The sequence below is a fragment of the Polyergus mexicanus genome, unplaced genomic scaffold (genome assembly GCF_030449975.1).
Source record: "Polyergus mexicanus isolate NDT 795.1 unplaced genomic scaffold, iyPolMexi1.0 SCAF_9, whole genome shotgun sequence".
NCBI classification, from domain to species: domain Eukaryota; kingdom Metazoa; phylum Arthropoda; class Insecta; order Hymenoptera; family Formicidae; genus Polyergus; species Polyergus mexicanus.
This window is the reverse complement of record NW_027223329.1, coordinates 8,400,923-8,422,598: the sequence shown is the minus strand read 5'-3', so window position 1 is coordinate 8,422,598 and position 21,676 is coordinate 8,400,923. Positions and strand designations below refer to the sequence as shown.

General features: G+C 29.8%; 6 protein-coding genes across 8 annotated transcripts; all 6 read left to right on the top strand.

Annotated features, from left to right (window-relative positions):
- LOC138936708 (odorant receptor Or2-like) lies at positions 1 to 1,213 on the top strand. Its single transcript, XM_070302321.1, has 5 exons — positions 1 to 107; positions 276 to 366; positions 448 to 587; positions 806 to 938; positions 1,059 to 1,213. The coding sequence occupies exons 1-5, from the start codon at positions 1 to 3 to the stop codon at positions 1,110 to 1,112; spliced, it is 525 nt and encodes a 174-aa protein (XP_070158422.1). The 3' UTR covers positions 1,113 to 1,213.
- Positions 1,214 to 2,674: 1,461 nt separating this feature from the next.
- On the top strand, positions 2,675 to 5,146 carry LOC138936641 (odorant receptor Or2-like). Its single transcript, XM_070302214.1, has 9 exons — positions 2,675 to 2,818; positions 2,968 to 3,084; positions 3,255 to 3,372; positions 3,554 to 3,815; positions 3,979 to 4,101; positions 4,245 to 4,335; positions 4,417 to 4,556; positions 4,768 to 4,900; positions 5,021 to 5,146. Exons 1-9 carry the CDS (start codon positions 2,675 to 2,677, stop codon positions 5,072 to 5,074), a joined length of 1,182 nt encoding a protein of 393 aa, XP_070158315.1. The 3' UTR covers positions 5,075 to 5,146.
- Positions 5,147 to 6,393: 1,247 nt separating this feature from the next.
- LOC138936639 (odorant receptor 9a-like) lies at positions 6,394 to 9,269 on the top strand. The gene is made up of 9 exons (XM_070302211.1): positions 6,394 to 6,780; positions 6,944 to 7,060; positions 7,355 to 7,475; positions 7,658 to 7,919; positions 8,043 to 8,165; positions 8,299 to 8,400; positions 8,484 to 8,612; positions 8,758 to 8,890; positions 9,190 to 9,269. Exons 1-9 carry the CDS (start codon positions 6,637 to 6,639, stop codon positions 9,241 to 9,243), a joined length of 1,185 nt encoding a protein of 394 aa, XP_070158312.1. The 5' UTR covers positions 6,394 to 6,636; the 3' UTR covers positions 9,244 to 9,269.
- A 797-nt stretch (positions 9,270 to 10,066) lies between these two features.
- Positions 10,067 to 15,703, top strand: LOC138936707 (uncharacterized). The gene is made up of 19 exons (XM_070302320.1): positions 10,067 to 10,224; positions 10,490 to 10,606; positions 10,776 to 10,893; positions 11,478 to 11,739; positions 11,897 to 12,019; positions 12,164 to 12,254; positions 12,360 to 12,496; positions 12,663 to 12,795; positions 12,881 to 12,931; positions 13,489 to 13,493; positions 13,577 to 13,742; positions 13,815 to 13,934; positions 14,124 to 14,241; positions 14,336 to 14,597; positions 14,722 to 14,838; positions 14,944 to 15,034; positions 15,117 to 15,253; positions 15,345 to 15,477; positions 15,569 to 15,703. The coding sequence occupies exons 1-19, from the start codon at positions 10,081 to 10,083 to the stop codon at positions 15,617 to 15,619; spliced, it is 2,376 nt and encodes a 791-aa protein (XP_070158421.1). The 5' UTR covers positions 10,067 to 10,080; the 3' UTR covers positions 15,620 to 15,703.
- Positions 15,704 to 16,454: 751 nt separating this feature from the next.
- Positions 16,455 to 18,805, top strand: LOC138936638 (odorant receptor 13a-like). The gene is made up of 9 exons (XM_070302210.1): positions 16,455 to 16,676; positions 16,802 to 16,921; positions 17,123 to 17,240; positions 17,310 to 17,574; positions 17,668 to 17,775; positions 17,886 to 17,976; positions 18,111 to 18,247; positions 18,345 to 18,477; positions 18,563 to 18,805. The coding sequence occupies exons 1-9, from the start codon at positions 16,533 to 16,535 to the stop codon at positions 18,611 to 18,613; spliced, it is 1,167 nt and encodes a 388-aa protein (XP_070158311.1). The 5' UTR covers positions 16,455 to 16,532; the 3' UTR covers positions 18,614 to 18,805.
- Positions 18,806 to 19,424: 619 nt separating this feature from the next.
- LOC138936637 (odorant receptor 22c-like) lies at positions 19,425 to 21,586 on the top strand. Of its 3 annotated transcripts, XM_070302207.1 has the most exons (9): positions 19,425 to 19,655; positions 19,768 to 19,887; positions 20,022 to 20,139; positions 20,210 to 20,474; positions 20,555 to 20,671; positions 20,779 to 20,869; positions 21,003 to 21,136; positions 21,238 to 21,370; positions 21,493 to 21,586. In XM_070302207.1, the coding sequence occupies exons 1-9, from the start codon at positions 19,512 to 19,514 to the stop codon at positions 21,541 to 21,543; spliced, it is 1,173 nt and encodes a 390-aa protein (XP_070158308.1). In that variant the 5' UTR covers positions 19,425 to 19,511; the 3' UTR covers positions 21,544 to 21,586. The 3 variants fall into 3 exon arrangements, with proteins under 3 accessions (XP_070158308.1, XP_070158310.1, XP_070158307.1); XM_070302209.1 differs by having other exon boundaries at positions 20,384 to 20,474; positions 21,238 to 21,525; XM_070302206.1 differs by having other exon boundaries at positions 21,238 to 21,525.
- The last annotated feature ends 90 nt before the right edge of the window (positions 21,587 to 21,676 follow it).

The window sequence follows — 21,676 nt, the reverse complement described above, 5'->3', positions numbered from 1 at the left end:
ATGACATATAAATGTGATATCGCGAGCAGAAATCTGATTGATTGTCTAGACAATGCATATCACAGACAATTTGTATTTTCAATTCATGTTCATCGAAAAGCTTTGCAGTGAGTTTGTAACGATATCGTGATGATATCGTGTAAATTCATTTTTTTCATTAATTTTATTAATTTTTTATTAATTTTAAAATCATTTAATAAACAATCCTTAATACTCACGACAGATCGTGATGAAATTTACAAATTTTATTTATCTATTTTATTCTTATTACATAGATTTGCGAAACTCATTGAAAGTGTATTTTCGATATCATTTGCTATACAACTTGCATTAGTTACGGTCGGTGTTAGCATTACTTTGTTGCAAGTAAGTTATTTGCAATTAGATTCAAGTATGAGAATTCTGAAAAATGTAATGTAGGTTTAAAAATGTACGTATTTACTTAAGGTCTCGACTCAATTGCATCGTAATATAGCGGTAGCGACGAGAGATTTTCTCTTTATTGTTGCTCAATTATACTATATATTCTGCTTCAGTCTCCAAGGACAAAAACTAATAGATCACAGTCTCGACATTCGTGACAAGATGTAAGTTAATATCAGGGTTGCAAATCGTTTTAGTCGACATAAGAAATTTACTTTCCGTATTAAAACATTTTTTTGAATTTAATCTCTTCTTATGATTACTATTGTATCGTTATATTTATTACGTTTTGTATAATAAAAGTTTTTTCTTGTTTCTTGTTTTATTATGCAAGCCTGTCGGATGTTAATTTACGAATAATCGTCGTACATTAATTTTATAGTTACAATAATGCGTGGTATGAAATACCTGTCAAGAGACAAAAAATGTTCTTAATCGTGATGAGAAGAGGCATCGAAGCCAGTACTGTGACTGCCTGCCAGATATATGTATATTCTATGCAAAATTTCACAACGGTAAAGCATTTATCGTAATATATGATAGATATTACAATATTATAAAGAGTCAGACATGAATATTCTACATATGTAACATATTCTATCACACAAATGTAAAAGTGTAAATTTTCTTAATAGATCCTGCAAGCCGCAATGTCATATTTTACGGTGCTAGCGTCCTTTAATGAATGAATCAGTGATAATTGCAGTATATATAGTGCAGTAATGGAAATTCGGATAAGAATATATTGGAAATCATAAAAAAAGAATAATATATTAATATTTTATATTGTTCAAAATGAGGCATAATTATAAAAGCAATAACATTTTATTTTATTATCAATATTTTTGCATATTCATTCGTTAAAATATACATATGTTATTAAAATTTTTTTTGATGCATGATACTATATCATTAAGTACAGTTCATATGTTGTAACATGAACGCGTGAACGAGTTTAAAAGAAAAGAGATTTTTTTGTTGCAATAATGCATGTTTAATTCTCTATTGCTGTTTTAAGTAAAAGTAAATTCGGTTTTAATTATAACAAATACGGGGATAGAATGATGTGTTTTTATAATGATTTTTACCTCAGATAAAAAAATAAGAAAACCCTAGTTCACAGACTTCTATATACAATATACTAGACTAACACACGGTTATGTCTCATATAATGAAATATAAAAAAAGAGTAGTCATTTACAATTGGGCAGAATGTCATACCGAATATTGCAGAATTCGATATGACTTCGATATATGTCATTCAAATGCTATTCATTTATTTCAAACGTATAAGTTTAAAATATTTTAAAATAAAAATAAAATAAAAAATATTAAGTGTGTATATATACATATATATATAATGCATATACAAGGGTACAAACAACAATGACTTGTAGCGTACTAAGCTATTCAAATACAGTAGATATTCTAAAGGAAGAAGTATCAAATTTTTTCAATAAGTGCGTATAATTTGTTTTTCTTATTTTTTTACAAACTTTAACTAGACTTTTCTATCAGGTTAAATATAACTTTTAATTATAATTTTTAAATTATATTTTTATGATATTAAATGTGTATCAAATATTTATAAAAATCAAAACTTTTATATAAAATATTGTAGCTTTCTCTTCGAAGATAAGTATCGATTAACAGCGTCGTTGATTATTGACATCCAACCTATCATATTAATTTCGTTAATTTCAATAATGAGAAATTAGAATTAATTAAGATAACGTCTTACCGCCGAATTTTTATAAAAATACTAAAGTTTTGCTCCAGATTGACAAGTAAGTAAAGTTACATTATATAGCTATATATGTGTGATAAAAAATGAAGTAGTTATATATGCAAACTTCATTAGTTAAATATTATAAAACTAATGTACTTTTTTTTCTATCGCTGAAAAATTGATCAAGGACTGTTTGATCAAGACCGTCACATTTTTTAGTCGCGTATTCAATATACTTGCGATCGAGCCGACAAACCTTTCCAAAAGGGTCAGCTTGTCAAAGACTGTTTATTTGCTGTTATATTATATGTACTTGAGACATATACTTATTGTAGGTATACGTCAATCATGGAAACTCGTTTGATTGCTATGCGGAACGTAGTAGGGAAGGAGAGAAGAGTGGAAGCGTTATATGAAATATTAATTTATTTTACACGCGAGCGCGTAAAAGGCTTTCCGAGGGAAGGTATCTATGGAATAATCAAACGAAGTTTTGGCATGAAATAGAAATCATTTCTCGAAATGAAACATAAGGAGGATTATTATTATGATATCAATAGAAGATTTTTGTCTATAGTTGGTCAATGGCCTTATCAGAAGCCAAAAGCGAGACTATTTTCCTTGGCTTTCCTACTTATATGTTTGGTTAATACTTTTGTTACGCAGGTAATGTTAATTATTGATTAGATAATTTTTTGAGTATTTAACATTGAATGAGATTCTGTGTTATATTGAATAGATTGTTCAAAGTTTTAAGACATTTCACGCTTTTAAAATTTTTGTTTCTTTTTATAAATGATAAGTGCATTTTTCAGATTGCAAAACTTTTGATATGCGAAGACGAACAATGTATTTTTGAAACTTTACCTACACATATCTTGATGTGGAATATTCTGGTGAAAGTGCTCACATTTCGCTTTAACAATCAGAAAGTATATTTCATCTCATGATTTACATATGAACATGATTTTACATATGAACTGTATTTAATTTTAAACTATAGACATGAATTGTAAAATCTTATTTTGATTTCATTTATATGCTTTTATAGCTGTTAAAAATACTGTATCCAAGATATCAAATATCGATGATGTGTTTTTAGATTAAAAATCTCACTGATCAGTTATTCGCAAACTGGGATATTTTCGAGACTCAGGAAGAACGTGAGATTATGAAAAAGTATGCCGAGAATGGCAGGCGATACGTGTTGATATATTCCTGCAAGTACCTCTCCTGTTTTTATTTAAGAAATTTTGTAAAGAGATAACGCGGAGAAACATTCAACTGGCTCTTATTATAATAAGAATGTATATATAAAAACGTATTAAACATTTATATTAATGCAAACATTTCTGAGAGCGGATATGAGTTTTTTTTACGAAATTATGACTTTTATTATAGCGTACTTGTATATAACTGCTGTTTCATTTGGAGCAACTAGTCTCTGGCCACGTATCATGGATGCGGTCTTTCCTCTAAATACTTCACGTCCAATAATGTTAATATGGCCAGCGTACTATTTCGTTGACGAAGAAAAATATTATTACTACATTTTTTGCGATATGCTAATTATCCTTATGATATGTCTGATGGGATTAATCGCACATGATTGTATGTTTTTTACTTACATCAATCACGTTTGCGGTCTTTTCGCAGTGGTTGGGTATTATATTATTTATATTTTGCAAACAATGTTATATATCTTATGTTTAGGAGATAAATAAAATTTTATAATAATATTTCTTTTTCTCGTACGTTCACTTACAAGACAAAAATTACAAATTTTTCAAATTTTATAATGATACTTTTTTCCTGGATATTTGCAGATTTAGATTTGGACATATGACGTATAAATGTAACATCGCGGAGAGAAATTTGATGGATTTTCTGGACGATGTATATCATAAAGATTTTGTATCTTCAATTCATGTTCATCGAAAAGCTTTGCAGTGAGTTTGTAGCTATATCTTGATGAATGTGAATAAATTTTTTTTTTTATTAATTTTAAAGTCATTTAATAAACAATTCTTAATACTCACGACAGATTGCAATAAATTAAATTTTATTTATCTGTTTTATTCTTACTATATAGATTTACGAAACTCATTGAAAGTATATTTTCGATATCATTTGCTATACAACTTACAATAGTTACAGTTGCTGTTAGCATTACTTTGTTGCAAGTAAGTTATTTGCAATTAGATTCATGTATGAGAATTCTGAAAAATATAATGTAGGTTTAAAAATGTACGTATTTACTTAAGGTCTCGACTCAATTGCATCTTAATATAGCGGAAGCGACGAGATATTTTCTCTTTATTGTTGCTCAATTATACTATTTATTCTGCTTCAGTCTCCAAGGACAAAAACTAATAGATCACAGTCTCGACATTCGTGACAAGATGTAAGTTAATATCAGGTTTGCAAATCGTTTTAGTCGACATAAGAAATTTACTTTCCGTATTAAAATATTTTTTTGAATTTAATCTCTTTTTGTGATTATTATTGTATCGTTATATTTATTACGTTTTGTATAATAAAAGTTTTTTCTTGTTTTATTATGCAAGCCTATCGGATGTTAATTTACGACTAATCGTGGTACATTAATTTTATAGTTACAATAATGCGTGGTATGAAATACCTGTCAAGAGACAAAAAATGTTCTTAATCGTGATGAGAAGAGGCATCGAAGCCAGTACTGTGACTGCCTGCCAGATATATGTATATTCTTTGCAAAATTTCACAACGGTAAAGCATTTATCGTAATATATGATAGATATTACAATATTATAAAGAGTCAGACATGAATATTCTATATATGTAACATATTCTATCACACGAATGTAAAAGTGTAAATTTTCTTAATAGATCCTGCAAGCCGCAATGTCATATTTTACGGTGCTAGCGTCCTTTAATGAATGAATCAGTGATAATTGCAGTATATATAGTGCAGTAATGGAAATTCGGATAAGAATATATTGGAAATCATAAAAAAATAATAATATATTAATATTTTATATTGTTCAAAATGAGGCATAATTATAAAAGCAATAATATTTTATTTTATTATCAATATTTTTGCATATTCATTTGTTAAAATATACATATGTTATTAAAATTTTTTTTGATGCATGATACTATATCATTAAGTACAGTTCATATGTTGTAACATGAACGCGTGAACGAGTTTAAAAGGAAAGAGATTTTTTTGTTGCAATAATGCATGTTTAATTCTCTATTGCTGTTTTAAGTAAAAGTAAATTCGGTTTTAATTATAACAAATACGGGGAAAGAATGATGTGTTTTTATAATGGTTTTTACCTCAGATAAAAAAATAAGAAAACCCTAGTTCACAGACTTCTATATACAATATACTAGACTAACACACGGTTATGTCTCATATAATGAAATGTAAAAAAAGGGTAGTCATTTACAATTGGGCAGAATGTCATACCGAATATTGCAGAATTCGATATGACTTCGATATATGTCATTCAAATGCTATTCATTTATTTCAAACGTATAAGTTTAAAATATTTTAAAATAAAAATAAAATAAAAAATATTAAGTGTGTATATATACATATATATATAATGCATATACAAGGGTACAAACAACAATGACTTGTAGCGTACTAAGCTATACAAATACAGTAGATATTCTAAAGGAAGAAGTATCAAATTTTTTCAATAAGTGCGTATAATTTGTTTTTCTTATTTTTTTACAAACTTTAACTAGACTTTTCTATCAGGTTAAATATAATTTTTAATTATAATTTTTAAATTATATTTTTATGATATTAAATGTGTATCAAATATTTATAAAAATCAAAACTTTTATATAAAATATTGTAGCTTTCTCTTCGAAGATAAGTATCGATTAACAGCGTCGTTGATTATTGACATCCAACCTATCATATTAATTTCGTTAATTTCAATAATGGGAAATTAGAATTAATTAAGATAACGTCTTACCGTCGAATTTTTATAAAAATACTAAAGTTTTGCTCCAGATTGACAAGTAAGTAAAGTTACATTATATAGCTATATGTGTGTGATAAAAAATGAAGTAGTTATATATGCAAACTTCATTAGTTAAATATTATAAAAATAATGTACTTTTTTTTCTATCGCTGAAAAATTGATCAAGGACTGTTTGATCAAGACCGTCACATTTTTTAGTCGCGTATTCAATATACTTGCGATCGAGCCGACACACCTTTCCAAAAGGGTCAGCTTGTCAAAGACTGTTTATTTGCTGTTATATTATATGTACTTGAGACATATACTTATTGTAGGTATACGTCAATCATGGAAACTCGTTTGATTGCTATGTGGAACGTAGTGAGGAAGGAGGGAAGAGCGGAAGCGTTATATGAAATATTAATTTATTTTACACGCGAGCGTGTAAAAGGCTTTCTAAGGGAAGATATTGTATAATCAAACGAGGTTCTGGCGTGAAATAGAAATTATTTCTCGGAAAGTATGAAACATAAAAGGGATTACTATTATGATATCAATAGAAGATTTTTGTCGATAATCGGTCAGTGGCCTTATCAGAAGCCAAAAGCAAGACTATTCTTCTTGGCTTTCACACTCATGTTTTTGTTTAATTCTCTCGTTACACAGGTAATGTTAATTATTGGCAAGAGAATTTTTTAAATATTACGTATGGCATTAATATATTTATTATGACATACTGTGTTATATTGAATAAATTGTTCGAATTTCTAGAGCATTTTTTATTTTTAATATATATATGTCTTCATAAATTATAAGTATATTTTTTCAGATAGCATATATGTTTCTATGCAAAGACATGGAATGTATTTTTCAAACTTTGCCTACATATTTTTTGATATTCAATACTGTGGTGAAAGTGCTCACATATCGATTGAAAAGTAGGACAGTACGTTTTATTAGTACACATGTTATTATACATAGTGTGGTTCGTAGTGAAATATTTGCAATTGATAGAGTTGTCTTGAAGCTTTAAAACAGTACTACTCGTTATGCTACTCACACAAAAAATAAAAGATAAAAGAAATCAATACGGTTATTTAATAGCCGTATTACGTATATTAGTTGTATTTAATTTTAAGCTACAAATATTGTACAAATCACAGATTTTAGTTTGATCTTGCTTATATGTTTTTATAGCTATTGAAAAGATTATATTTAAATATATCGATAACATTTCTAGATTAAAGATCTCACTGATCACTTATTCGCAGACTGGGATGTTCTCGAGACTCGAAAGGAAGAATGTGAAATTCTGGAAAAATACGCTGAGAAAGGCAGGCGATACGTGTTGATATATTCCAGCAAGTAACTCTCTTGTTTTTTAATTATGAAATTTTTTCTAAAGATAACGCGGGGAACCATTCATCCGGCTTTAACTATAATAAGGATGTATATAAAAAAATGTATTACACATTTATATGAATATAAACATCTACAAGATAGCAGACGTCAGTTTTTTTAAAGAAATTGATTTTTATTGTAGCGTACTTGTATGTAACTGCTATTTCATTCGCATCAACTTCTCTCTGGCCACGTATCATGGATGCAATCTTTCCTCTAAATACTTCACGTCCAATAATGTTAATATGGCAAGCGTACTATTTCGTTGATGAAGAGAAATATTACAATTACATTTTTTGCGATACGCTAATTATCCTTATGATATGTCTAGCCGCATTAATCGCTCATGATACTATGTTTTTTATTTACATTGAACATGTTTGCGGTCTTTTCGCAGTAATCGGGTAATAATCTTATATTTAAAAAATAATAAAATTTATGTAATTATAATTTTCATTTTTGTACATTTACTTAAAAGTCAAAAAGTACAAATTTTACAAGAATTTAATTTGTCTGAATATTTGTAGATTTAGATTTACACATTTGATATATAAACGTGATATCGCGAAAAAGAGGCAGATTGAATATCCAAACGACCTATATTACGAACATATCGTATTTTCAATCCATGCACATCGAAAGGCTCTACGGTGAGTTTGTACCGATATCGAAATGAGTTTCTCTTTTATTAATTTTAAAGTCATCCAATGAACAATTTTTAATAATCGCAATGGATTATGATGAATTTATGAATTTCGTTTATTCGTCTTATTCTTACTATAGGTTTGCGAAACTCATTCAAAATGTCTTTTCGAAGTCATTTGCTATACAACTTATAATAAATACGATTACTATTAGCGTTAGTCTACTTCAAGTAAGTCATTTGTAATTAGATATATCAATATATCAGAATTCCGAAAAATATAAAATGTAGGTCTAAAACGCACGATTTTACTTAAGCTCTCAAGGCATTTGAACGATTTAGCGGAAATGATAAGATACTTCATCTATATTATTGCTCAACTATTCCACTTGTTCTGCTTCAGTTTCCAAGGACAAAAGTTGATAAATCATAGTCTGGAAACTCGCGACAAAATGTAAGTTAATATGAGAGCTATGTTTTCAGCTCAATGTAAGAAATTTGACTTTGATATAAAAATATTTTTGCAAATTTAATCATTTCTTGTGATCGCTACCATATTATTACATTTATTTCCTTTGTGTACAATATTAATTTCTTAGTTATAATAGTGCATGGTACGAAATGCCCGTAAGAGACCAAAAACTGCTCTTGTTGGTGATGAGAAAAAGCATCGAAGCTAGTACTATAACCGCCTGCAAGATATATGTATTTTCTTTTCAAAATTTCACAATGGTAAAGCACAATTATTGTGATAGATATTATAATCTCATAAAGAAAGGCACATATATTGTAAATATATTATACGTATATTGTATAACATATTATACAAGGTGACACGCGCATCGACCGCCCACTAAGTACATAGCGTTATTTCTTACCAAAAATTAAGTCAAAAAATTCTAAACCATTCTTTTTTATAACGCTTAATAAAGGAGTTATTATTGAGTTAAAGTCTTTATATAGTGGGCGGTCGATGCGCGTCATCTTGTATAATCAGACAAATGTAAAAATTTTAATTTGTCCTAATCTAGGTTCTACAAAGCGCGATGTCGTACTTTATGATGCTAGCATCCTTCAGTGAATAATTCGATTTGAATTATTATAACAGTGAAATAAGGCTGAAAAATTCTGTAGAAGAATATAGTATTATTAATTATATAAAAAAAAAATAAATATATTTATATTTTATATCATATAAAATAGGACATTGTAAGAACAATAAAGTGTTATTTTGCTATCGATATATTTTCATATCTATTCGATATAATATACATATTACTGTAGTTCCTTTTTCTTTTAAATTACACGATATTATTTATTATTATTTATTTATTATCAGCTACACATTTCATCGATATTAATGCGAACACGAGTCATCAAATGACCTTATTGTAGAAATCTTACGCTGAACTTATAGGTATAGAAGCTGTGTGGAGAAGTCTGAATTATATAATCGAAAGCGAAGAAACTGTATGTGAAAGTCGTTTGCCGAATTTTACTGTGCGAACACATTGTACTTTTGTAAAAAAAAAAATATATAAACTTTTGCACAAGATAGGTATAGAGTATCACTTGACTGTTCTGTATGACGACGATTATTTTTTACATCTTCTAACATGTTCAATACATTCCTATTCGAACTAACATATCTCAAGTGGTCAGCTTTTCACAATTAATGAAACGTTGTCAATTCGGGCCTACGTTATATTTACGCGAGACACATATTTATTATATCTATCAGTCACGGAAACCCGCATGATCGTCATGTCCGGACGCTTCGGGAAAAAGAGGGAAAGATAGAAAGACGGAGATAGCGGTATGTAAATAGTAATTTATTTTCTGCTGCGGGAAAAATTTCGAGGGTAAGATTCTCTCGGACATTCAAATGACATTTGTGCATGAAAGAGAAACTATTTCAAAGTATGGAATCTAATATGGATTACTATTACGATATTAATAGGAGATTGTTGTCGTTTGCCGGTCAATGGCCCTATCAGAAACCAAAGGAAAAACGATCCTTCTTGATTCTGATACTCATAATTTTAATTAACATGATAATAACACAGGTAACATTAATCGTCATTAAAAATATTTTTTGTGAATTTAAGCTTTATTAAAATTACACAATGAATTGAATAGATTTATCAGGCTTTCAAGCATGCATTTTCATTGTATTTTTCAAATGTTCATTGTTTTTGCTGCGATCAACTTTATATGAATTTAAGCTTTCTTGAGATTAAACGACGAATTACATAGATTTATCGGATTTTAAAGACATCTTGCATTCTGAAAATTTTTATTCTTTTTCACACAAACAACTTTGTTTTTTAGGTAGCACAATTTTTCATATGCGAAGACGCGCAGTGTATCTATCAAACTTTACCTCCACACATGTTAACTATAATGATATTGGTGAAAATATTTACATTTTATCTTAACAGACAAAAGGTAGAATATGAATTATTTATATATTAATTTTGTCTCTCGTTCTATTGTATTGTATACAAATAAAATTTTCCTGCAAAATTTCAGCTTAAGATATTGTTATGGCAATTGACAATACTTTCTCTCCCTCTCTCTGTATCCGAGATTTTAAATATATCGGTAATATTTGCAGATTAAAGTCCTTACAGATCGCTTGTTCATAGACTGGGATATGTTCGAGAATGAAGATGAACGTGAGATTATGAAAAGATATACTGAGACTGGCAGATGGTATACATTGATATACGCTTGTAAGTAATCTTTTTTTATTTCGATTAAAATATATATTTTATAATGGAAAATATTACAAAATTAAGATTAATGCCTGGAGGATCTTTATAGAAAAAACAATTTGCTTGTATCTGTGATTATCTTCCTAAATTTGCATTACATAAATCGGATAATGTTGCCATTAATTAGCGCTGCTATATACACTTATTGTATTTTTAAATTCAGATTTAAACTTGCATTATACTTTTTTTGAATCCTACTTTCCTAATAAATAAAAATTAATATTATAGAATTTAGCTAAATTTGAATTCGCAAACTATCAGTTTTTTAATAAAATTTCTTTCAAATCTTTCTTTAATAAAGTTTCTTTTAAATTCTACTTTCCTAATAAATAAATTTAATATTATAATAGAATTTAGCTAAATTTGAATTCGCAAATTATCAGTTTAACAGATTATGTATCTTCTTTTCGAATTATATTTTCTTGTCTTTTGCGTAATTCTTAATTTTTTTGAAAGTATCATTATAAAGGGAAACGTTTATTATATAAAGGAGGAGTGCGTTTTAATTTGTTTTTGACACGCGAATTTTATCTTTGTTGTAGCTTATGTTTATATAGGTACTATCTCATTTACAACAACTGCTCTTGTACCACGCATTTTGGACATCATATTTCCTTTGAACACTTCCCGTTCGATAATGTTAGCGTATCCGGCGTATTATTTCGTCGACGAGGAGCAATATTTCTACTATATTTTTTGCCATATGTTAATTACCGCAGCATTAAGTATGACTGGACTTATCGCGCACGATTGCATGCTCTTTGTTTACATCGAACACGTTTGTGGCCTTTTTGCCGTGATTGGGTAAGATTTTGCCGTGATCTTTTATATTGGAATCGAGCTGTTATGTTGTATCGAGAAAATTAATAAGAAATTTCTCATCGAGACAAAGAATGAATAACGTAATAAAAATTAATTAAAAAAAATTTACAAATAACGTAAGTTACACGAATATTTGCAGATATCGATTTAAACATTTATCGTATAAAAATGATAATGCAAAAAAAAGCATGATTAATTATCCAGATGACGTGTCTTACAAAAACATTGTATTTGCAGTTCACGCTCATCGAGAAGCCTTGCAGTGAGTATGTAATAATATTGTAACATATTTTCTTCATTAATCTTAAAATCAAGCAATAAACAATCTTTGTTATTCGCGACAGATCATTATCTCTTAATGAATAATATTTAGTCGTCGTTATTTTATCGTATCTTCTTACCATAGATTCGCGGTACTTCTTGAAAGTACTTTTACGGTGCCGTTTATTATGCAAATTCTGATAGTTACAGTCGGCATGAGCATTACTTTAGTACAAGTGAGTTATTTACAATTTGATAATTATGTGACAGAGCTCTGAAAAATACAATATAATATATAGATTTTTAAAACATTGATATATTTTACTCTGTCCGTATTCAAGTTCTCGATACAGTTGCACAATTTAGCGGAAGCAACGAGATATTTGGTTTTCATTGTCTGTCAAATGATGCACTTATTTTGCTTCAGCTTCGAAGGACAAAAATTGATAAATCATAGTCTCGAAATCTGTGACAAAATGTAAGATAATATCAGAATGTTGAAGTAAATTAGCTATGTATCTTTTTGATCGATATACATTTATTTAAAATATTTACATATGAATTTAATTATTTTTATATTGAAGTGATCAACTTTATCACTATATTGTTATATTACTATGTTATGTACAATGTTAGTTTTGTAGATTTTATAGCTCATGGTATGAAATACCCGTGAACGCGCAAAGATTACTCTTGATGATGATGAAAAAGAGCGTCGTAGCTAGTACTTTGACTGCTGGCAAGATATATGTATTCTCTTTAGAAAGTTTCACGACGGTAAAGCGATCATCGTGATAGATGCTAAGATATTATAAGAATAGGCAAAAGAATGCGTAAAAATTTTTAACTTATCCTTATTTAGGTCTTGCAAACTTCGATGACGTATTTTACGGTTCTATCGTCCTTCAACGAATAAATCGACAGCCGACAATTATAGTAGCATGTGCAATGCGAAAATTATTGCTAAAATATTTTAGAGAAATATAAATATATTATATCGAATAGAGAGCGATAAAAAAAATTATATATTTGTATTCTATATAATTTAGTATATTATATAAAACATAATATATGCGCAAAAAGTAATAAAGTATTATTTTGTTATCGATATGACGATCTACTTGTTTCATGCTTTTTCTTTCTCTGATTATATAGTCGTATTTTAATAATGCGGATTACGCTGGCGTTGCATTTTTTTCTCGATAGTCACGAAGAGAACGGCACACTTGCTACCAATAATCGATATTATTTCGTGATGTTATTTTACTCTAATTGATATTCTCTCTCCCTTTGGGAGAAACCTGAACACACCGGCCCCCCTCGTCAATAGAATGTTTCGTTACACTATAGTTAGTGTCAAAGGAATAAATGATACGTCTGTTTATAAAATATATATATCAGCCGTTAATCCATGCGACATGTATTATTTTGTGAAAATCGAATGTACGTATCGTGGTTTTATTGTTATAGAGAGGGTATATGTTCCTATTTTTAATTCGTATTTCATTCCAGAGACTAAGCCATGAGTCGTTCATTAATCGATCTCACGGTGCCGAAGATACAGCGTTTCTTTAAAAATTATGGATGTTACTCGGAATCATTATTACAATATTGTTTACAAAATATCATCGCTCACTGGTGTGTGGCCGTTTTTAAAACCAAGAGCAAGAATATTTCGCGTTACTCTATTGACGATAGCTATTTTAACTATTTTCATCCCTCAGGTAAATCGATATGCATATCTAATGTGATGAACGCAAAGAATTACTTGCAAAAGTTGGAAATAATATTTTCAGGTAGCGTATCAATTTACATGCAAGAAAGACTTGCACTGTATATTTGAGGGGAGTTCGTCGTATCTGTTGACGATGATGGCTACGATAAAGGTGTATACATTCCAATTAAATATTAGCACAGTACGTTTTATAATACATGTGTCGCGATTAAATATTCTTGCAGGGTTAAAAAAAAAAGATATAGTTTGAAAAAGGAAATAGAAAAAAAAAAGTTCGAATTCTTTCTTAATGTCTTTCTTATTGTATTTTCATGGACTACTTTACTGAATCGTGAGGAAAAAATGTTGCTATTAATCAATATTTTGCTAGATTAAAAATCTTACCCGACATCTGTTTGTCGATTGGAAAAAGATCGGAAGTCCTGAAGAATACGAGATAATGAAGTCGTATGCCCAGAATAGTCGACGATTTTGTCTGATATATTCGGGTGAGGAATGAAACATATTTATGTTATTTACCATATTCTCGCCGTACCCTTTCTCCGTTTCCGACCTTCGTCAATCTTAATTTGTACATTGCAGTATATTGCTCAATGGCGGTATTTATGTTTATGTCAATGTCCCTTATACCGTTCGTACTCGATATCGTATTGCCTCTCAATCAATCCCGTCCGATGCTACCGACGTATCCGGGATACTATTTCGTGGACATTCGCGAATATTTCTTGCAAATTTTCTGTCACTCTCTCGTGGCCTGGCAGATTCTTATGACCGGTTTAATCGCCCATGATTGCCTGTACGTGACTTACGTCGAACATATTTGCGGCATGTTCGCCGTGATTGGGTAAGAACATGATTTATAATGCAAGTACGTATATAAAAATCGAATTAAAATGTTTTTTGTTTTTTGTATGTAATTTATCCGAAAAATGTTCGTAGAATTGATGTATCGTACGAATTGCTTATAGATTTCGTTTCAAACAATTATTTCATTATTGCGATGAACCAATGGAGATTGTTGATATGAACAATATGTATCGCAAGAAAGTTGCGTTTATCGTGCGAACGCATCGAGAATCCTTGAAGTAAGTGTATAAGAGCAAAATCTAACATGTCCGTTTACAAATAAAAAATATATCCAGAAGCAACAGAATTCATTTCATAATTATCTCATTTATTACTTGTGACAGATTCGTGGAACTTCTAGAAAATATCTTCAATATACCTTTTGCCGCACAAATATTGATAGTAACAGTAGGGATGAGCGTTACCTTGTTACAAGTACCGATTAATTTATTATAAAATCGTATTCAAAATCTGCAAAAGATTCAAACATTAGTCTTTTTTTTTTTTTATATTGAAGATCTCACAGCAGGACAGCGATTTGCTGGAATTGATAAGATATGTGTTATATGTCATCGGTCAACTGATCCATTTGTTCTTACTTAGTTTCGAGGGACAAAAACTGATAGATCACAGTCTGCAGACATGCGATAAGATGTAAGATGTTTGTTGTTGAATTACTCACAAAATATCGGATTTCTCCTGTTTTTACATTTACTATTTTTCACGCGTTTTTGCAATATTGCAGATACGATAGTGCTTGGTACAATACATCTATAAAATCGCAAAAGCTGATTATACTAGTGATGATGAAATGTTATCGGCCAAGCTTTTTAAGCGCCGGCAAAGTTTATATTTTTTCTCTGGAGAGTTTCACCGCGGTAAAGTATACATATACATAATTGTCACACAAATCCCACTTTGGAGCTTTCTTAATATATAATATTGTATATGTGGGCGTATTTTTCATAGGTTCTACAAACTTCGATGTCATATTTCACGGTGCTCGCGTCCTTTCAGTAACATGCAATATCTCTACATTTCCGACAATTAGCATTTTCAATCCATGTATCATGAAAACATCACACATTATACTTAAATATTATATTATATGTACGTAATTTTGTTAATCACGTGATATGTCAAATTTATATATCTAAATTACAAAAGTCTTTTCTTATCCTTAAGATATTATTGTAATCATAGTTTCAAACTATCAAAAATATTTACGTAGAAAAATTATTACACGCTTTCATTTTTGTTTTTATTATTCCGAGTGATAATCGAATGATAATGATGCAACTTATGATATCAGGACATCAATTAATATCAAGATCCAGAAAAATAAAGATGTAAAAGCCGCTGCCTGTGCCAAATATTTCTTTGAGAAAATAAAATATATACGTGTCGGAGATCTATTACATAGCAATTTCAATATGTCATATTTCACAATATTCTGTATAGACACTATAGATATTAAATTGCATAGATATTTAGAAAAAAACTTTTCTAATCTATCTAAAAACAGTTTTAATCTATTCTTAAAAAAAGGATCACTATTAATGTAAAATATTTCCTTAAGAGAATAAATATGCGTGTAGATATTAAACATTGAAAATGTTTTATATTACTAATTTTGTGTTACATTTTGCAATAATATCTATACATGGACACCATATAGTTGCAATTTATTCTATGATATTAAAAAATCAATACGTCATGCACGGCAACCCCATTGACAGACATTTATTAACATATCCATTGTATGTTATTACGGAGTGGGACATGCGAAATTAAACGTTTTCGACGTACAGTATTTTTACATAGTATTTTATTCTCCCTTCCTGATAAACTCATTCGTTCCTTGCAATGTAAAATACGACGAAAAATTTAGTCGATTGCGCGCCGTCGTGGACGAAGTATCTCTCTGAAAACTATGGAGTTCGTCTGGAATTATTATTACAGCATTACGAAAAGAATGTTATTATTGGTAGGGCAGTGGCCTTATCAGAAGAGAAAAGAGAGGTTGTTCCGAATGATTCTAGTGACTATGACCGAGCTTTCTGTGATAGTTACGCAGGTTGTTATAACCAGTTACGAATTTTTTCCCTATAATTGCGGATAAATAAAATTCAAAAATTGTTTGATTAAAATATAATGTACAAAACGTTGAGTTCTATAATCTGCTAGCAACGTCGTTTCTAGGTGGGAAGACTTATTCAATGTGGCAAAAACGCGCGATGTGTCTTAATAGGAATACCGACGTTTCTAATGTACATTGTGATTATGGTGAAGCTATTCACATGTCAATTTTATAATAATAAAGTAAGATGATATTGAATTTTTTTTATATTATCCATTAATCAAAACACAGCTTCTTAAGTTTCTACGACTATTCCCGATCTTCTACAATCAATCGTAAATTATGTGTAAATATGATTTCATAAGCTTTTAGGGTTATTCATCGCAATCACAGAGCCCTACAACGGCTATTAATTCATCTAATAAAATTGAATTGCATTCTAGATTAAACATCTCACCGATCAATTGTATAGCGATTGGACAAATTTGAAAAGTTCGGAAGAATACGAAATTATGAAAACGTATGCAGCAAAAGCAAGATTGATTTCTTTGATTTATGTCTGTGAGGATAAATTATTCTAATCTGATTTTACATATATAACAGATGTGATTTGTTTCGTTTTTGTTGCAGCATATTATTACATATGTTGTCCCCTGTTTGTACTATTTAGCCTTGTACCGAAGATATTAGATATCGCATTGCCCCTCAACGAATCTCGCCCTATATTAATGCCTCACGAATGTCACTATTTCGTTAGCGATGACAGAGAATACTTTTATTACATTCTTTTCCATGTTGTGATATCTATAATAATAATTATAACGGGTCTACTTGCGCATGATTGCATGATCTTGACTTACATCGAACACGTTTGCGGCATCTTCGCTGTGGCTGGGTTAGAATAATTCGTATTTTTCTTCTTGTTCTTTTAATATAATAAGTTTACGAAGCAAAGTTAAATATCGATTTATTGTTTAAATACATGTAGATATCGTTTCGAAAAAGTGGCACATAATACCGATGTAGAGAATAATAATATAAAAATATACAATCAAAAGATAGCATTATCCGTTCGTGCACATTGGCGAGCTTTACAGTAAGTATGTAAAAATGTGTTTCTACATATGTATATAAGAATAAATAAACAAATGCTTATTGAAAAAAATTCTCAATATACATTATTGTAGTAAGACTTATTTGCCATAGATTCGCGGAGCTTCTTGAAAATACCTTCTCTGTAGCTTTAGTTATACAAATGTTCATAGTTATCGTAGCAATGAGTGTCACCTTTGTGCAAGTATGTGCTTAATCGTTAAAAGTATTGCAATTCAACTTGTAACCTTTGCACGTTTTAAGAATCGAGTTATTATGTACGTTTATATTATAATCATCTGACGAATAAGAAATTAAATTATATTTATTTTATTCGAGATGGCGGTGCAATTAGAAAACATTGTTGAAACGACGAGATACATAGCATTTGTCGTTGGTCAGTTAATTCATATATTCTGCTTTAGTCTGCAAGGTCAAAAGTTGATAGATCACAGTTTACAAATGCACGATAAGATGTGAGATTCAAATTCTAAAATATATATATATAATTTTACGATCGATTAACGGTAAAAAAATATGATCATTGAAATGCATAATACTGCAACTTTGCAGATATAAATGTGCCTGGTATAAAATGCCCGTGAAATCGCAAAGATTGGTTATAAACATCATGAGAAGGAGCATGCAACCGAATATTTTGAGCGCAGGCAGGATATATATTTTTTCATTGAAAAGCTTCATGACGGTAAAGAACAAATTTTCATAAATATTGTAATGTTATATATGTTTTTATAAAATTATTTTTAAAAATTTTTACTCTTATTTTAAAGGTTTTACAATCTTCGATGTCATATTTTACCGTACTCGCGTCCTTCCAGTAATCAATGATCAATATATTCAAATAGTATTTATGTACAAGTTTAGTATTATGTAAACAATAGATTATTGCATTTAAAAGAATGTATATACCTACCTTTAAATGTCATTTAAAAAATTATCTTGTTATGCGCGCTGCCGAAAACGATTGCCGTAATTTTAAGTTTTCCAAGTTTTACAAGTTAATACTAAACCAATGTTAGCAAATGAAGAAATGAGCGCAAAACTGCAAAATTTAAATATCTAACTTGCAAAAATTCTTTTCTTATCTCTAAAATATTATTGTAATCATGGTTTCAAACTTTCAAAAATATGTACTCGGATAAATTACCATAATCATTTCTGTTTTTATTATTTCGAGTGATGAACGAGTGATAATGAAGCAACTCACGATATCAGAACATTATTAATATCAAGATCCAGCAACGAGAGATTCACGTAAAATACCAATAAATATTTTTAGAAAGTAAAAATGTAAAGGCTGCTGCCTGTGCCAAATATTTCCTTAAGAAAATAAAATACATATGTCAATATCATCTGTTGGAGATCTGTTACAATTTCAATATGTCGCATTTCGCAATATTCTGCGTAGACACTATAGACATTAAATTGCATGGACATTTAGAAAAAAACTTTACTTGAAAATTCTGATCGATGCGGCAGAAATTCATCTCGACAGGCCTTCATTCGCGTCACATAGTATGCGTTACGAGGTATGACACGCGAAATTAAAGGTTTCCGACATGTGGTATTTTCACGTGATATTTTATTCTCCGGCTGAAACATCGATTCGTCCCTCCTTTTGAAGAACGAAACGTGAGATGTTGTTGACTGTGCGCCGTTATAGGCGAAAAAGTTTTGAGTATTCCTCTGAAAAACTATTCTATCATACCATCACGGATTATGAAGTCCGTTTGGAATTATTATTACAGTGTGACGAAGAGAATGTTGTTATTGGCTGGTCAGTGGCCTTATCAGAGAAGAAAGGAGAGATTGCTTCGAGTGACTCTGATGACTATGACTTCGCTTTCTATGATAATTCCGCAGGTTGTTATTCTCTATATCTAATAAGGAAAAAATTAAATTTTAAAGAAAGTGTTTATTTTAAATACGCGATGGTAACGATTTCTATAATCTCTACGAGTAACGACACTTTCAGATTGGCAAGTTCATTCAATGCGACAGAGATGTGCAATGTATTTTAACGACTATACCGTCGTATCTATTTCAAATTGTGGTTGTAGTGAAACTATATGCATGCCAATTTAACAACAGCAAAGTAAAGATATACAAATTTATATTACATGTTAATCAAAAAATGCTTTTTTGCAATTTTTAATATCGTTCATCACAATTAAAGTTTTTCACAAAAAATTAATTACTTGATAAAATTTACGCGAGATATTTTTCTAGATTAAAGATCTCACTGATCGGGTGTATAGCGACTGGGAAAGCTTGGAAATCCCGGAAGAATACGAAATTATGAAAACTTATGCCGCAAAAGCGAGACTGTTTTCTTTAATATATACGTGTAAGAATAAACCGTTCGATTCTCAATTTATATATAACAAAAGATGGACAATTTATTTCATATGTTGCAGCATATTATGCCATAGCTGCTCCTCTATTTATATTAATTCCCATCACACCGCAAATATTAGATATCGTTTTACCGCTCAACGAATCCCGCTCTATATTAATGCCTTACGAAGCCCATTATTTCGTTCACGATGACAGAGAATACTTCTATTACATTTTATTTCACGCTCTTGTAGCTGTACTAATAGTTCTAACGGGTGTACTCGCTCACGACTGTATGGTCTTGACTTATATCGAGCATGTCTGCAGCATTTTCGCTGTAGCTGGGTGAGCTTACTAATATTTTTTATATTCTTTTTATATAAGAGATTTAGGCAAAAAATTTAAGAATGTCTGAATGTTTGCAGATTTCGTTTCGAAAATTTGGCATATAATAAAGATACAGACTTGATAAATGATAATCTAATTAACATGTACAATCATAAGGTAGCTATCTCTGTGCATGCACACTGGCAAGCCTTACAGTAAGTATATAAAGTATACTCTGTATCTCTGAAAGATGAATAAATTATTAAATGGTCATTAATTGTAAGACGATTTTCAGTATAAGATATTTTTATAATATTCGTAGATTCGCAAAACTTTTGAAAGATACTTTCTCCATAACTTTCGCCATACAAATTGCGATAGTTACCGTAGCGATGAGTATTAGTTTACTGCAAGTACGTGCTTATTTATGTAATGAGAATATTGTAATTCAACGTGTGACGTATATGCATTTAGAGAATAGAGTAACTATATTCACATTTAATTAACGAAAGTTTGAAAGATTAACGTATATTTACCACGTTCGAGATGGTAGTACAAGATGATACTCTGGAAACGATGAGGTATATGGCATTTATTATTGGTCAATTGATTCATTTATTTTGCTTCAGTCTGCAAGGCCAAAGATTGATAGACCATAGTTTAGAAGTACGCGATAAGATGTAAGATGATCCCAATTCTAACATTTATAAACCAGCGATTGGTTGACGATCAAATGAAAAAAATTGATCATTGGAATGCATATCTCGTTACAATATTGCAGATACAATTGCTTCTGGTACAATATACCCGTCAAATCGCAAAGGTTGCTTCTAAATGTGATGAGAAGGAGCTTGCAACCGAATATTTTGTGCGCCTCTGGAATTTATATTTTTTCCTTAAAAAGTTTCACTACGGTAAAGAATAGGTTTTCAAATATTATAATTTTCATAACATACGTATCATATTATCTCGTTTCTTTAAAAGGTCTTTTAAAAACATGCTTTGCTCAACAAAAACTTTTGCTCTTATTTTAAAGGTTCTACAATCTTCGATGTCATATTTTACCGTACTCGCGTCCTTCCAGTAATCAATGATCAATATATTCAAATAGTATTTATGTACACGCTTGATATTATGTGACAATAGATTATTGCATTTAAAATAACTGTGTATACGTACCTTTAAATCTCATTTAAAAGATTATCTTGTTATACGCACTG

Excerpts from the sequence above, each read along its gene's own strand:
- LOC138936708 (XM_070302321.1), top strand. The coding sequence starts at position 1 with ATGACATATAAATGTGATATCGCGAGCAGAAATCTGATTGATTGTCTA. Across the intron at positions 367-447 it reads TTAGCATTACTTTGTTGCAA|GTCTCGACTCAATTGCATCG; the intron begins GTAAGTTATTTG and ends TATTTACTTAAG. Across the intron at positions 588-805 it reads CTCGACATTCGTGACAAGAT|TTACAATAATGCGTGGTATG; the intron begins GTAAGTTAATAT and ends TTAATTTTATAG.
- LOC138936638 (XM_070302210.1), top strand. The coding sequence starts at position 16,533 with ATGGAGTTCGTCTGGAATTATTATTACAGCATTACGAAAAGAATGTTA. Across the intron at positions 17,977-18,110 it reads TGAGTGTCACCTTTGTGCAA|ATGGCGGTGCAATTAGAAAA; the intron begins GTATGTGCTTAA and ends ATTTTATTCGAG. Across the intron at positions 18,478-18,562 it reads CATTGAAAAGCTTCATGACG|GTTTTACAATCTTCGATGTC; the intron begins GTAAAGAACAAA and ends CTTATTTTAAAG.
- LOC138936639 (XM_070302211.1), top strand. The coding sequence starts at position 6,637 with ATGAAACATAAAAGGGATTACTATTATGATATCAATAGAAGATTTTTG. Across the intron at positions 7,920-8,042 it reads GGTCTTTTCGCAGTAATCGG|ATTTAGATTTACACATTTGA; the intron begins GTAATAATCTTA and ends GAATATTTGTAG. Across the intron at positions 8,166-8,298 it reads GCACATCGAAAGGCTCTACG|GTTTGCGAAACTCATTCAAA; the intron begins GTGAGTTTGTAC and ends TTCTTACTATAG.
- LOC138936637 (XM_070302206.1), top strand. The coding sequence starts at position 19,512 with ATGAAGTCCGTTTGGAATTATTATTACAGTGTGACGAAGAGAATGTTG. Across the intron at positions 19,656-19,767 it reads TTTCTATGATAATTCCGCAG|ATTGGCAAGTTCATTCAATG; the intron begins GTTGTTATTCTC and ends CGACACTTTCAG. Across the intron at positions 19,888-20,021 it reads GCCAATTTAACAACAGCAAA|ATTAAAGATCTCACTGATCG; the intron begins GTAAAGATATAC and ends ATATTTTTCTAG.
- LOC138936707 (XM_070302320.1), top strand. The coding sequence starts at position 10,081 with ATGGAATCTAATATGGATTACTATTACGATATTAATAGGAGATTGTTG. Across the intron at positions 10,894-11,477 it reads GTATACATTGATATACGCTT|CTTATGTTTATATAGGTACT; the intron begins GTAAGTAATCTT and ends TCTTTGTTGTAG. Across the intron at positions 11,740-11,896 it reads GGCCTTTTTGCCGTGATTGG|ATATCGATTTAAACATTTAT; the intron begins GTAAGATTTTGC and ends GAATATTTGCAG.
- LOC138936641 (XM_070302214.1), top strand. The coding sequence starts at position 2,675 with ATGAAACATAAGGAGGATTATTATTATGATATCAATAGAAGATTTTTG. Across the intron at positions 2,819-2,967 it reads TTAATACTTTTGTTACGCAG|ATTGCAAAACTTTTGATATG; the intron begins GTAATGTTAATT and ends TGCATTTTTCAG. Across the intron at positions 3,816-3,978 it reads GGTCTTTTCGCAGTGGTTGG|ATTTAGATTTGGACATATGA; the intron begins GTATTATATTAT and ends GGATATTTGCAG.